General features: G+C 39.3%; 1 protein-coding gene across 9 annotated transcripts; it reads left to right on the top strand.

Moving 5' to 3' along the window:
• The first annotated feature begins 284 nt into the window (after positions 1-284).
• LOC111251747 (hydroxysteroid dehydrogenase-like protein 2) lies at positions 285-15,224 on the top strand. 9 transcript variants are annotated; one of them, XM_086991070.1, is made up of 9 exons: positions 287-402; positions 7,728-7,843; positions 8,211-8,313; positions 8,830-8,928; positions 10,815-11,068; positions 11,378-11,495; positions 13,628-13,816; positions 14,118-14,229; positions 14,412-14,685. In XM_086991070.1, exons 4-9 carry the CDS (start codon positions 8,836-8,838, stop codon positions 14,516-14,518), a joined length of 873 nt encoding a protein of 290 aa, XP_086847196.1. In that variant the 5' UTR covers positions 287-402; positions 7,728-7,843; positions 8,211-8,313; positions 8,830-8,835; the 3' UTR covers positions 14,519-14,685. The 9 variants fall into 9 exon arrangements, with proteins under 9 accessions (XP_086847199.1, XP_086847196.1, XP_086847195.1 ...); XM_086991072.1 differs by lacking the exon at positions 287-402 and adding an exon at positions 4,681-4,911; XM_086991073.1 differs by lacking the exons at positions 8,211-8,313; positions 14,412-14,685 and adding an exon at positions 14,761-15,224 and having other exon boundaries at positions 285-402.
• Positions 15,225-15,794: the final 570 nt, after the last annotated feature.

The raw sequence follows: 15,794 nt of genomic DNA, 5'->3' as shown, positions 1-15,794 counted from the left end.
GAGGAATTAGCTAGAGCTTATCAGTAAAAAAGGCGATATTTTAGGAAAACAGGTCCGACGCCGCCCAAACTCTTAAATCCACTAACTCGAGAGGCAGTCTCTATGACGTGTAGGGCAAAGATAGAGAGATGCGATTACAATTCAAGACAGTATAAAATTGATCCCGGGATGATCGCCGAGGTGGCTAGGAAAATAGCCGAAGGGTTAGATAGTAGCGGAGTCGAATGAGATTTACCGAAGGTCATAAAATAGTTGCTAGGACAAACGTTTCAATCAATGGCACCAAGCCATTGCGAGAGGGTCGCTTCGTAAACACATAAACAAGCACATAAAGAGGCTGGGCTGGTACTGGGATTCAAGCTGAGTTTTACATGCTGCTCCAACTCTTCTTCGGCCTAGTGGGTAAGTATTTAAAAGATTCCATACTGCAGCCATATATACCTGGCTCGGAACTTGTATATAGAGAACATGGACTAGAGGCTTATGTTTAGTTATTCTTCTATTTATTATTCCTTAACTTGCCATGAAGATCATTGGAGAGCTAGTATTGTAAGTGTTATTGGATCTATTATCGATTACGCTATTTATAGGGAGCGATTGTGGTCGCTTCATGACCTTAACTAAGATAATAATTAGAATGCGTCTTAGGTGCGTTCTGCCGGCGGCACCATTGACGCAGGTGGGAGGACCTATTGCCCCTATTACATACTATACAAGTAGAAGTGTCACTGTCGACTGTGTCGGTAATGAGGCTCGATTGTCGACCATAATTTGAATAATTGTCTAAGGTAATACAACCAAATTTGTGTTGGTGGTTATTGACGCAGTACGAGTAAGAGCTTCTTATATGCCAAATAGTTCAGAACGCTACGTAAAGATGCGAGCATCTTAGAACAGAGCGGACCAGCTTCACATATCAGCATATTTTGGAACGAGGGCGAGACGGAAATCCGTCGGCATGAAGCGTATTAGAGAGACGGTCTGACAAATTTCAATAGGATAACGTCGATGCACTCTCTGTCTCTATTTAGATGACGTTCTAAAAATTGATAAGGATACTTTATACGGGTTTGTTGGCAGCTTAAGTTGCGTATAAAACCGAAATTGAGGCAAACAAATGCTACCTGGATTAAACAGGGCCATGCTTTTCTCGTCACTGATGACACATAACGACATCGAAGCTAGCCCAATGACAACTGGCATTTGTATACAAAATTGTATTTTCATTGGCCAAGCATTAATTTTGTTTAGTCTCTTCTGTGTATTTCTACTTTCAGAGAGTCTTTCTAGCTTTTTTTGAGGTGAAATGAACGCCATAGATACACTTACCATGAACAGTATGTGTCTCTCAGTAATACGTCGCGGTGCTTTAATCAGCACAGATAACAGTGGATCCCTTTTGTCGCTCCCCTAACGGAAATATCAATCACCCCAACTCTCAGCGAATATACATAAAATAATTCCCAATAGTTTGTTGCTACAATCTAAGTTTTAAAAGATTATTTACATAGAAAATGGACGACAAGACATTCCCAATACAGCGGTAGTTTTCAATGTTGACGAAAATGAAAGTCAATGATAAATGACAGCGTATCACTGTAAGCAAAATGGCTAACTAGACAGACGATAAACTAAACATTTCAATCAAATAACACTAAACAATATAAGTCTGGAGTAAGAAGAAGCGTTTTTTTTTTCAATATGCACTACTTAAACAACATTAGCGGGCTTCGTCAAACCCGTAACCTATGAACGAAGCGAAATACGTTACTAGCATTTTAGATGAATGAAAAAATGCATGAAAAGAAAACAACACCATCTGCTAAAAATATCTAATAGCATTGGCCTGCTATAGGACCGCTAGTGAAGCTAAACAATGAAAGAACCGTTTGGAATATCCTGCTTCTTCGCGCCTAGCGTCTACATAGTGACCTTCATCATACCACCTGCAAACACTGCAGTCTCTCTGGGAAGTGAAGGGGGCCATCATAGCCATGTTGCTGATACATTCGCAGTTACATTGTAAACTGTGTACAAAATTAACTATTGAAAGTATACAACTGGAGTACCCGTCTGGGTTAGGTCATTTAACAAGAGAGAGAGAGAGAGAGTGAGAGAGAGTTCTTTTCCCATGTAGCCGGCACCCGACTGTTTTTTGAAGATCGTAGATGACCGCAACAGTCTTTTAAGCTTCATTCAATGCAAATACCTTTTTCCAGCGGCAATAGCTTGTCGAGATCTTTTTTGGTATTTCTGAATACGGTGTTTCTCTCGAATAGAGTGGAACATGGTTTTGTCTTGTGTGGCTCGCTTTCCGGCAAGCAGTCCATGTCAAACCTAACTCGTTGAATAGATACAGCCGGTCTCATTAAAAGGCCATATACAACATGTGTTCGGTGAAAGCAGTGATATTCGTCAAGAGATTAGCCCCATGAGAGCGAAATTCTTCCAGACAATTAGAAAAAAAAAAAATACTATTTACGCTTTTCAACTAGTCCGAGACGAGCTTGCTGACAGTTGTCCCATGAAAAAGATACCACTGATTGTTCAGCAAGTATATATTTCACGGTTAAACCCTATTCACAAGCATTTTACATTTAATACTCACTATATAGAGAGAAATAGCATTCGGATTCATTTACTAGCATCTGCATTAGATGAAACAATGGAAGTATTGCTAGACATATGCTGAGATAACTCTATGCAATATCGTCTAGTGTGCGTGTGTATATGAAACCAGACGAAGACAGTGCCCTGCATAGCCGTAGCGGCCCTGCGGCCTTTCGCTACGAGGGGGGGGTAAAACCTAGTAAATTAGATGAATCGGTAATTGTTTGCGTAATCGTTCCTCTGGAATTGATCATTTAACATCAAATGGTTTTCATTGTCTGCTGCAACCAATACAATGCACTATATTGTCATAAAGGAAAGTGAGAAAATTAAAATTTCACCCACGGCACGCACGGAATACGTCCGTATCGTGGATGTTGTTGCAATGAGTACGCAGATGAACGTGTTCGAAATGCTTGGAGTATAGTGTGATACGCTGATAGTTCAATTAAGTTATATCATCTGAGCTAATATTGATTATGTTCAAGTAATCATTATGAGTAAATTTCAAATCCGTACCATGTGCTACCTGCCCACTTTGGCCCAGTAATAATGATCGTGTACTAAATAAAAGGGTTTACTATTGGAAAAACAATGTATCTATCGAAGTTTTAGTTCGTCATTATAATTGTGACGATATAGTAACACGCCCTTCGATACGTCTGGGCCAGTTGAATCTTAATTTGCTAGGGCAGGTGAGAGCAAGTTACTCGTTTAATTTTGAAACTACTACTACTACTACTGCCCCGACAAGTAGAAACGACACGAAAACATTTAGTTTCTTAGTTACTTCAATTATAAGCGGCTGTAGCAGTATCGCTGCTTAACGATACTGAACAAAGATGAATACCTAACGCTGCGACGGTGCCAGCTAGCACGCAATGCATGCCCTCAACTGATGGTGTTTTTTTACATTTCTAGGTGCGAGAACATGTTTCGCTGAACTTCATAGTTTCTCTGGCCGGGCCAAACCGACGTCTCTGAAATTTTCTCAACTATATAATAAATATACCAGCTTTGCAATTTTAGACTTTATAGTAAAAGTAATAACGATAATAATTAATATGCGGATGAAGAAAATAGAACTACGATAGGAGCTTGTTTGTACTTCAGCAGAAGTCCAGTAAAAACACAGTTTTTCCAATTTTTGATCTAATAGATTAATTAGTTCTCTATTAACTCGTTTGATCTAAGATTTTACTTTGCGAGAGCGACTGAATCGTTCTATAATAAATGGTTCATTCGGAACCAAACAGTTCCAACACCCTGCTCAGCTAAAACTTCCACCTTATTTTCTTTTGAGTTATAGTGACGACTTTTTATTTACCTTTTAATATTAGGAGGATGAATTAGAAATTAATAGTTGAACCGTAATAACATTTAATTTAACCTGAAACAATGAGTAAATCAGATACGGAAAAACAGTTTTCTCGTATACCCATTAATGAAATATGCTTGCCCTGAAACACAAAAAATCATTTACACCAAATTGATTGTGGTTTTTTTTTTCGTAAAAATTGATTTCTTGTTGTTTATTACTTGAATGAAAAGTCACTAGTCCTCGCGTTGAACAATTGCACCATCGATGAGCGCTCACAACTTCAACCATTGTTTTATAACAGGCTTGTTGTTTGTTGGTTCATCGTTTTAGCCGTAGTGAACAGAAAGGCCGGTCCGTCGAGGAAGAAGGTCCAAACGAATAACGTGTAAGTATACGACCTATAGCATTTAAGTGACGCTTAGTTTCATTCCGTGAAAACAGAACAAGGGACTCCATAGATGATGCATTCAAATAGCGACTAGCAGCCATGAGTTATAGAATCGAAAAGGTACTGGGTCTCCGATTAGGGATATCTAGTTTCTTTGTCCACCGATGACGACTAGATGTACCAAGAAGGCACATGCCAACGCGATCATTAACATTTGGTACATTAGCTATCGTATGGTAATACTTTGGACATCTTTAGACTATGACTTTAAGATGTATTGGACTCAAGATATTACTGCAGTACAGCCGGTCAGAAATAACCGAGTCAATTGACGGCTCACCCGCTGTTCGCAGATGGGCATTTAACGCCGTTTTCGTATAACAGAAAAGGTTTAGATAAGGCTTCATGCACTAAAAATCACCGAAACCTACGTATTCGTTTACCCACAGCTGATTCTCTGGCGGCTTCCCGAGTCAGCTGTGTTGATGTAGTTTGTCTTAAAAATTTATATCTACGCAAAGGTACACGAATAGATTTCAGTGTGATATTGTCAATCCGGAGCCCTGTTACTTTTTGATGTGGCTTGCAACAGGTAAGAAAAGAGTGTAGTACAACAGTTATATATCCTGTTAGAATTAATAGGAGTAACTCGCATTGACATCTAGCCCACTCTTGATCGGGTGTACCTTCGGTACAGATGAAATAGGGCTGTGATAATTCGTTCTACGTAGCGTTAATCAAGCAGGTGCGTGTTTTGGGGTTTTCCTGTAAGAATGGTCTAGGTTTTTGAATATGTACACATAAATCTATTGAAAAATACAAGCAGCTAGTTGAAGCCACACTTGGAGCAAGTTAGAAAAATATCGTTTTTGACAAGCAGAATATTTGACAACAGTATAGTCAGTAATAACACGGTGAGTTAAAATCCTAAATAAAATAAATCGATTTGGGGATCTTCGGTAGCTATTAATGAAGTGTTTGTGTAATTGACGAATACTGCTTACTTTTCAAGTTTTGAAACCACATTTTAAAATACAGTTTGGCTATCACCGCAACAAACTCTGTAGCCATTGTTTTACACAAAGTGGCATATGGAGAAATGTTAAACAGGCGCATGTAGCGACTATACATGGCACTCGAGTTCGATGGATTCACCGTGTTGTGGTCCAGTGGGTCAGTTAGTCAGAGCGTCGTGCTAACGGCGCGAAGGTTGCAGGTTCGAACCCTACATGTGCTTTGTGTTCTTTTGCACATTTTCCTTTTATATACCACAAAATGTTCAAAATATAACATATATACTACAAGCTACAGTATTCAGTACAGGTGTTCCTCAAACGTATATAGTGCATCGCCTTAAATGTATCATTGAGTAACGCCATAGTAGGGTAGCTCGGGACTAGGATGAGGTTTAACGATTCTCGTTAGCAATATTTGGCGTTTTCTATATATGTTTTGTCTTAAAACGTGTCTTTAAATATTATCGTTGCTTTTTTCCATGCCTGGTGTTATTTGCCTCAATATATAGAATTTATTATATATACATATATATAGAAAGAAAATATCAAGTGCTAGATTTGTTTAAACTCTATTAACTCACCATTAAACATACCTTTATTGCCCTTTATTTTGTATCTTATGCAGAGTAAATTTAGCTATTTTAGCTTTTTTAACAATTGACAAACAAAGTCAAAGACGTGGACCCAACTGAAGCCAAACCTCCAGTACACGAAAATAATAATCTTCCTTTCATATATCTAAGTAGTTTTAATATCATCTCGGTTTTAGCGGACTTGCAATATTTTTAAAATGGGGTTCACAAATCAATCTGTAATCATCTTAAATTCGTCCACTCGAAGTAACAATTTCCCCAACCATTTGATGTAGCAGAACCCTTAACTTCTATGTCAGTACTGACCCCGCTGAGTGTAAAGTTATGCAGTACCGTAACGTTCCTCATTGTTGGATTTAACTAAAGATTTAATCATATTTTCTTTCACTTCAGTTTTAACTGAACGAAAATGCGCAGTTACGCTGGTCGCCGCTAACTGCTGTGTTACTTATCATTCTCCTTCTTCTTCGATTCGTTGTCCACATACAATACCAATCGACCTGAGGCAAGGCCAACGCGCCCAAAATCGTCAGGTCTCAAATTAAGGCTTTCAAAAGCTAGTTTTCATCGTTACTGCTCGTGAATTTATTCTTAGAGGCTTTCATGAAACGGGATTGCGCTACTTCCTCTATCTCCTCTGTTGTCCATAGTCTAGTTCAAGTTACCTGTCTACCTGTGTACTGTGGGAATTCAAACATGCGAAACTTCTTTAATCATTACAGCTTCCCGTAAGTTACTGGCAGACAGCCAACACATGGCTAGTAACTGGCTCGAATGGGAGCATGTTATAGATAGCGTCACCTGACCGTATTCTATGTAGTTAATTCCGCAAGCTACTAGCTGTCATTGGCATAGGAAAAGTAAATAACTTAAGCGTCTGAATGTTGCGCTAACCAGCCAGTGATTCTGCTGTTTTCATTTACCCAGTCCATCATCAGAACCGAAGTTGACCTTGAAAATGTAAAGAAAAAAAAGGCCCGCGTCTGAAGTGATTGTTCCTCGATGGTACCGTCGGAAACAGCGTCGTTGGCTGTATTAGCCCTAGTGTCGGCATAGTCGGTCAATGCTTTATACGAATCGCGATTATTGTTCGAATGTATATGAAGCTTCAGATTATTCTTAGCTAGGTAGGTTTAGCTTTCGTTAACTCGAAATCATGATGTGCTTTTTTGAGCAATATTGAAAAAGAAGATCTATGGCAATGACTCTATATAAAAATTAAAGGTCTTCAGAGTAAGCAAGTGCCCTGTAGAGTGCATCGGTATAACCTCTAGTTCCGATGAGTAACACTCATAACCTATATACGTTGGTATAATACGATCTCATAAAAGATTAAATTATAAGGAGAAATATAGGGATAATTGTTCGGCGACGCATTCTTTGTAAGGTCAAAGATCTAACCGTCCTGCCTGTGACGTAATGGCCTATGCTAACATCATTGACGAGCCGGGAAATTCGTATAGCCAAATTAATAATTTACTGCTCAGCTGTATAATGTAACACGTTTACGGTCACCGAATATTTGCTTTTCATCAATGTACACATTGCCGTGGCCTCCAGCTTACTTTCCATGTAGCTAAACGGACAATAGGGGCCTTGTGTTAATTCCGTGACGAGATTACATAGGAACAACATGATCTAATCCATAACTGGATCTTATTAAATGACTCAGCAGTCATTTAGTATGTATTTTTTGGCGTAATAAATGTTTCAATCAAGCCAAAATGTTTCGAAGAAGGATATCAATCCTTTGATACCATGTACCCTTTTGCGCACGTGCATTTAACGGACTTTTACAGAAAACTAGGATCAAGCCTGCATTCGGACCGTTTTGCGCATTCGCGGCTGGGACCTGTTAACCGCCTTGACCTGAAACCTCTTCAACTACTACTCGTAAATTTTGGCAACGCTAGAAGTAAGAGCAGTTCTTCTTTGTAGAAAGACAAACTCATAAATGTAACAATTTACATATAATCCTTCGTGATGTATTTTCCCAGTTCAATATTTAATTTCTATTTGGCTAGTAGATACATTATACGCGTTTGCAGGAAGCGTTGTATGGACCTAAGTGATCCCAAATAATGAATAGTATTGGAATTCATGACTCGGGTTTTATGGCCCCCTAAATATATCCAAATAAAATACAATTTAACACCGATTGGAATTGATTCAACTGCTGGCATGAAGAATCTGCTCTGTATCGTTTCGTGTTAGAATCTATGTATGAAAACGTGAAGCATGGTTATAGTGTGAAAAACATCATGTCGAACGCTTTATCCCAGGGGAAATCGTTACATATGGGCTTTAAAGCGACGAGAACAGTAACGATGAAGTATACGGTTCAAGTACGCTGCTGATTGATGATGTTGCCACATTGGCTTGCTGGTGAGTTGCGAAATAGGTGTTTATATTTGTGTGTCTAGAGTATGGAACGTCTAAACTCGCGGGCACAAAAGAGGACGAGATGAAATATTTGTGTGATCGCCTGCCGATCCATTTGTTTTACAATGGAGTCCAATTTCAAATTGGCAACACGTCGATTTGAGGTTGATCGAATCGATTCCTGCCCATCAATAGCTGGTTTAAGCTAGAAGCCTTTCTGAGGCCTCAGCCAAGAACCGATCTGAACTCGAAGACGAGCTGAACTTCAATAAATACATACTCTGCATAATATTATTTTGCTAGATGCGTTTATAACGATTGAGGTAGAACATTTGCACAAAGTACTCAATCCACTGTTGTGACACTAGGACCAGTTTATACGAGCACTCTTCCGCTTGCAAGTCAGTTCAGCATAAAGGTACGATTTTTAGACGAATAATCGGACGTTAGCCTAGTTCAACAGAGCGTCATTGTTAATTGATCTGAATGCGTAACAACGTTCTAAGGGACCTATTCCAGGTACAGATGGAGAACACAGGAAAACTTCGGGGGCTAACCATCTTCATAACGGGTGCAAGTCGCGGCATTGGCAAGGAAATCGCTCTCAAATGCGCCAAGGTAATTAATACGACAGCAAAGCGGGGGACACATTTATTTATAAAAGGGAAATAAAGGTTTCTTTTCGTAGTTCCACTTAATGGGTAACGTGCTTTGCCTGCTAATCTTAGGGACACATTGCGGTCTAGGTTTGCACTCACACGGCATAGACAGACAGACTTCGTTTCGTGCCGGGAGCCAGCTACCTGTTTGACATAAAGCTCAGAACTCGAGCCTTGGTAGCCAGATGTAAGTTGAGGTAGACCGAAAACGAATTGATGGAAAAGCAGTAATGTTGTAGATGAGTAAACATAATTATATTGGACGACAAACTATACTATAAACTAGACTACATGCTGTTTTGGACGACGTGTTAGTCCTTTTTTAGTGGATCAATTTATTCAACACATCTCGCTTGGTGCGGATGAACATGAACCCTGGAATCAGGTAGTATTCATCAGTAACATAGATTTTCTGCCTTACAAGTTTGCGCGTCGATGTGGGAACGTAGCTTATCTTGCCTGCAAACTTTTCAGTTTTTGTTTCTAGAGTAAACATTGGATTGATCACATTCATACATCGTACATTCGGAGAAAATCATACATTCGTACGGTGCAACTCTATCGGACAAAAATCCAATCTCAAGAGGAAGCTACCCGGGCAAAAAAAATCCACAGAAGTGGTCAGATCAACTCTGTTTAGAGCACGTCAGAATTTGAGCTAGGCAACTGATTCGTTGTCTCTCTCATTCGGTGCAAATCTCGCCAGTAGGTAAGGTAGCCCCATAAGGTAGCCCCCAAAGCAAAGCGTAAATGGGTTTGACGATAATAGAAAATAGACCATAAGTATGTATTTTCTGATCATGTTTTTTAGAATAATACTAATACTGTAAAAATAACGTTGTAAACGTAATACTGAACGGATTACGTAAAGGCTACATTGGAAATACAAACAAGTCATTAAGGTTAAATTGGATGTTACAACGCTGAGTTTCAGTATCACAGAATTCTACATATGGATTTTTGCCAACTTCACAACCTACAGTCAGGGTCCGTCAGACATTACCTAGCTTAAATGTAAAACCATTTGTATATTGAATTACATTTTTTTTAGAGCATTACACACGATGGACTGATAGACATAGTCCTGTTCGGTTCATTTTATATAGGACTTATGTGTTATTGACTGGCTGTCTTGCCCCAGAGGTAATACTATATATTGACGAGTTCATAACGTTGCATAGGCTTATTACTTTCGTAAAAAACAGGCTTTTCTGTTTATTTGAACATGCGGAAGTACGTCGTCACCATTATCTAAGATTTTTTGAAGAAACTCATCCCCAGTGCTAAATTTAGTGCTCCCTTTTCATGTCTTTATACCTCTCTTTGCTTGAAATTCGACGTCAAAGCTCATTCGTTCAGCTCTTTGGTGACTTATGATTCATAATTTCCATAATTTGGCCTTAGCCCTCTAACATTGTGTTTATCATGATGCCCGGCGATTGATATATTCATTTATTCCTAGACCGATGCCGAAAGTTTTACTTCAGTGAATATACAGGAAAAACACAGTTGCACTGCCGGCTGACTCACCATTAATATATTCGAGGATCTCAACTACGTTGAAGTTATAGGGAATAGATATAGCTCTTTCTTGGGGTAGCAATACCATTCGAGGAGTAGTGATGTTGAGAGGTTTTTTTTTCTTTTGAAAGAAGAGTGGGCATCTTAAGAATAGGGCGCAGAAAAAAACATGGTTGTTGCTGAAATAAGATGGAATAGTGTAGGCAGAAGAGAGGGAAAATGGGATTAATGCTCTCAAAAACTTGATGGACTTACACCCCTAGTCGCTTTGCATTCGGTCGGTATTAATTAAAGGATCGTGTTTGCTTGGTTTCTTGTATATAGGATGGTGCCAACATCGTAATCGCTGCGAAGACAGCACAGGCGCATCCGAAGCTACAAGGTACAATCTACACAGCTGCTGCTGAAGTGGAAGCCGCGGGTGGCAAGTGTCTTCCTCTTATAGTTGATGTTCGCGATGAACAAAGCGTGGCTTTGGCCGTTGAGGAAGCTGTGCGAAGATTTGGAGGAATCGATGTACTCGTCAATAACGCATCGGCCATCAGCCTTACGTCAACCGAAAACACAGAGATGAAACGGTATAGCGGTCAATCTTAGTACAGCACGTTACCTAGGGAATTTTGTTTCACCTACAAACATTAGACAAACTAGGTGTCACTGAGCCTAAATAAAATAACATTGAGAACTGTCTGTGTTACCACGCCAACGTGCAATTCAGTGCATGTACCCTTATGCATCTAGATACTGCAATCATTTCTAGAGAACAAATACAATAAGTCTACGTGAAGTTCTTAAATGATTTAGAGCAAAAAAGAAATCTATATGTATGTGAATCCACTAAACTTTCAAGTTTATGTTCAGCTGACTGTTGCTCTATCATTCGACAGCTATGACCTTATGCATCAAGTTAACGTGAGGGGAACATTTCTCACCTCTAAGTACTGCATTCCACATCTTAAGGCCTCTCAATATGGAGGACGGATCCTCAACAACTCGCCGCCGCTGGTTAGTATCAGAAAATATAAATAAGCAATAATCTTGGGCACCCGTTCCGTTTTGGATTATCTACGAAGTTTCTGTAGCTGTTTGCGCTATCTTCCGTGCAACGTTTAGTACACTCGTAGCTTAAGGATGATGTTAGGTCTATTTTTCAGTTACTCTTATTAGAATGTATATGGCATAAAAATGTCTATGTTTTCCACTGGAGCGTAATTTGCAGCATAGGCGTCCGCTAAAGAAAAAATTGTTTTCGCTAATCTTGCTATTGAAAACTGTGTTGTAAGTGTTTGCTCTATGAAGAGCCACCGTTATCTTATATATAATAACATAGTCTTAAGAAATGTTCAAGCCAAGATCGCTGAGTACCACCTACGGCATTTTATATTTGTAAGAAAATGTTCGGCAACTTTAGAAGTGCTACCACTGTGAATCTCAGAAATAGTTAGCAAGCGAAGGGTGTTATTTTGGTACGGAAAATATATAAGATGGCTATCATAAAGAATATAGTTGTGGAATATATTGCTTTTTTATTTCACAGTACGGGAACGACATGTCGAATAAAAATATTGCCTTGTTAACAAAAATCGTTCGCGTAACCAAATACGTCTGTGTTGGAGGTGGGTTTATAATCATGCATTGGACTTTGAAGACCTGTTGGGTTCTGATGCGGGCCAATAAGTGCATGCTGTCGAAGCAGACTAGCCGAACGAGCAGAAAAGTACCTTCTCTGAAAGCTGTTACGGCTCGTGCATTGCAGTACTTCGCCTTCTAGCGCTTGCGCAATGGATTGGGCAGAGGACACTACGAAATCGTTGTCGATAAAAACAACTCGCGATGACGACACAGGACCACAAAAGTAGGAAGCTATGGCAAACTAGGCGGGGGTAGTTGTGCAGCTGAAAATCGCTGACTAAAGCCCAACACTACGATGACAAATAGTTAGAAGGCACGCCGGGAGTCCGTAAAAAAAATGTACATGTGAAATTTTTAAAAAAAAGTTCGCATAGAAAGTACATAATCAGTGGATTTATCATTGGAATCATATCTACCTATCTACGCATACAGATGTTGTTTTTATTCTCGAAGATAACCGAAAAATGAATAACATTAGCCCAGTTGTTCGTTCCAAATGGTGCCACTAACCCAATCATCTAGCGAGATAAAATAGCTGGTAGCCTGTAATTACCTACCACCTACTGTCGAAATCAAACGTTTGATGTCACTCCGTAGAAGCTGGGGAAAGAAGTGGATTCTCGTTAGTTAAATCATTCTAATGACCAAGGGATCTCTTATAGTAGAAGAATTCCGATAAGAAAGATTGGTTTGTAGATATTGAAACGATGCATATAGAACAGAATGTTGTAGTAATGCATTTTGCATTGCAAAATCACATAGAGATGGCCTTGTAATGAATTTATAGAGGGGGCTTCACGTCTTAAAGGTGCAAAGTAGAAATACAAAATCAAGAAAGTCATTAAGGCTTAGTAAACCTCAATAAGCATGTAAACAGAAAAAGTTTAATGAAAGCCCAGAAGTGAATGGACCGCTTCAGCAATACTTTTGCAGATGAACCCTACACGCGGGTATCACATCGTACAAGCTTGAGGCAGCGCTCATGTAGCTGATTAAGCTTCAGAGCCGAAGAGGCACGTATGTATTTAATTATTCAAGTTATTATTTGAAAGTTTAAAAATTGCCCTTAAATGGGTGTCCTTAGTACAGTTAAACAGTCTGTTTTTTAGGTTGCCAATTTTAATCAGTACGATGGAGAGCCTCTATTCCATTCGGGTTGCCTTACTTAACGTTACTTACTCCTAAGATTGCACTTACTTTGTTACTAAATAGCGTTTCTATACGAGTACCACCACATGAATAGCACCGAACGACTTCAGAGCGCCACCTTTTTCCAACGGATCGAAACGGTGTTCGTCTGAAGCTTCCATATTCTAGATATTATATTTAGTCTACGGTAGCATTTGGTGCATATGTATACTTTACGAAAATCCTGATGTTTCAGCAGCATATTTCCAAAATTTACCAGCATGCTGATCACAATAAATGCACGGAATCTAGAAATGAAGAACTCGGCACACAGTATGATCACGCCTGACGGCCTCTTTGTCATTCTGATACCGTAGGAGATGAATGCCCGATGGTTCGCACCTCATTGCGCTTACACAATGACCAAATTCGGTATGTCAATGTGTGCTCTGGGGATGGCTGAAGAATTCCGGGGTTATGTGGCCGTCAACACTCTATGGCCGAAGACTATGATTCATACCGCTGCCTCGAAACTGCTTGCAGGAGGAGACTCACACACTTCACAGGTAGGTGGGAAAGCTATCTGATGAATGAATGTAAGTATCCTCAGAAAGGTACATTAATTAAGCCATCAAGTGGGTATTTTGGGAAGAATGAGCTAACTTGAGGATTCATTACCACACGAGGTCCATTGACCTTACGGCTATTTGTAAGAATGGCTGGGCAGCATATATATATATATATATATACATATATATATATAGGGGGAGAGAGAGAGAGAGAGAGAGAGAGCAATGACGGCCCTAAGAGAAGTGCTGTAGTTGATTAAACTGTTTTCATTTTTTACTTGAAATTTTTACTTATCAGGCCCTATCGAGAAGGCCAACGATTATGGCAGATGCCGCCTACGCAATACTCTGTAAACCTATGGACTTTACAGGAAATTTCTGCATTGATGAGGAGGTGCTTCGAAATGAGGGTAGGTCTATTCGATTTGGTACTATGAGCGCAATATAGTATGATTTTTTTTACAACACTAATCGACAATAACCTTACTACGCGACATTAGGAAACACACAAAATTGAAACCAAAACATAGTCACGTATTAGTTCCAACAATGAATAAGCTTAACTCACGAAATCTTTATATTCCTATCTTAGGTATCAGCGACTTTGAACAGTATTTATGCATCATCGATCAGGGATCGGAAGTACAACTGGACTTTTTCCTTCCTGAGAAATACTACAATGTTGACTCAAAGCTGTGAAAGTTCGTCATATAACCGCGTATTATCTATAAAACGCATAGTTTCTTTATTACTGCAAACAAAATCGCTCTAGATGCGATTATATTACGGGACGAGCAGCTGTGATATAATGCCTAATGTATCTATTTCTCTTCCAAATACACGTCGTATTGTCTATTGAAGGGTGATATTGATTCTTTTCACTATTTTACAGCGAAATAGAATAGAACACTCTTGCTACGAATACCTCGAAAATTTACTAGGTGACCGTATCTGCTGACGTTATCATCGGCAAGGATGTATTCGGATTAAGCGTTGGTCATCATCCCAACAGATTTGGCGTACCAGCAATATTTATTCATGGTCTTTACGTCACAGCATTCGTTACCCTTCGCGTTTCTGAAATGATAAGGTAGAGTTGAGTTAAGGGGAAAAGTAAAGAGGCTTTGGGGCTATTTTATGGTTTCATTTAGCCCACCAAGTGGGTCTTCGGTCCGACTTGGCTGTGCATATAACTTTGTACTTTGCATTGGAACTTAGCGGTTAACTCAGTGTCAGCCAAATATCTAAGATCACTTAACCTGAAGCTTACGGACGAACCATTTGGGCAATTCGATGTACAAAGCGCACTCAGTTGTGCCGATTGTGCATTTCATGACTATCTCATGGTGAAGGTACGCTAAATAGTACAAAGGAAAGGCCCTGATAAAAATTCATCTCATTACGACTGGGTGTGTTTTTTTTGTTTCCCCATATTGGTTAGTATATATTGCGAAAATAAGCTATCTATTATCATTGCATCGTGGATATTAGTATTGAAAAATCTAAGTATGCTGCCCTTTATGGAATAAATAGCACATGGAATACAGTCCATTAAGTAGCCAACAATGTGCTTAACTGAAAAAACCCAGAACTATCGCGTGTGCCGAAGGTATGCTTATTAGATGTTGTTCGATCGAGTAGTCAACAAGATATAACTGTACTTTGATAGTCTGACACGAATATTTATCTTTTGCATCGTTAGGTTTTTTCTTATGTGTTGCTAAAAACAGCAAGGGCCTAATTGGCCCAAGTGATGCTTCGAATTTGAAGAGCTATTGAAAAATATGAATATGTTCCATTCTGAAAGTTTCAGAGTTAATATTAGATTTACGCTGAGGTAACAATAACAATTCAAGAACAGAACGATAATGGTTCGAACGTACCGTATAACATGCAATAGCATCGATCGTACTGTATCTATCCTTGGGCATCGCCTTATAGGATGCCTATCATACAAGAGTAAAATAATCGAATT

This window comes from Varroa destructor, unplaced genomic scaffold (assembly GCF_002443255.2).
Source record: "Varroa destructor unplaced genomic scaffold, Vdes_3.0 BEIS01000005.1, whole genome shotgun sequence".
Classification (NCBI taxonomy): domain Eukaryota; kingdom Metazoa; phylum Arthropoda; class Arachnida; order Mesostigmata; family Varroidae; genus Varroa; species Varroa destructor.
This window is presented reverse-complemented; position numbering and strand designations above follow the sequence as displayed.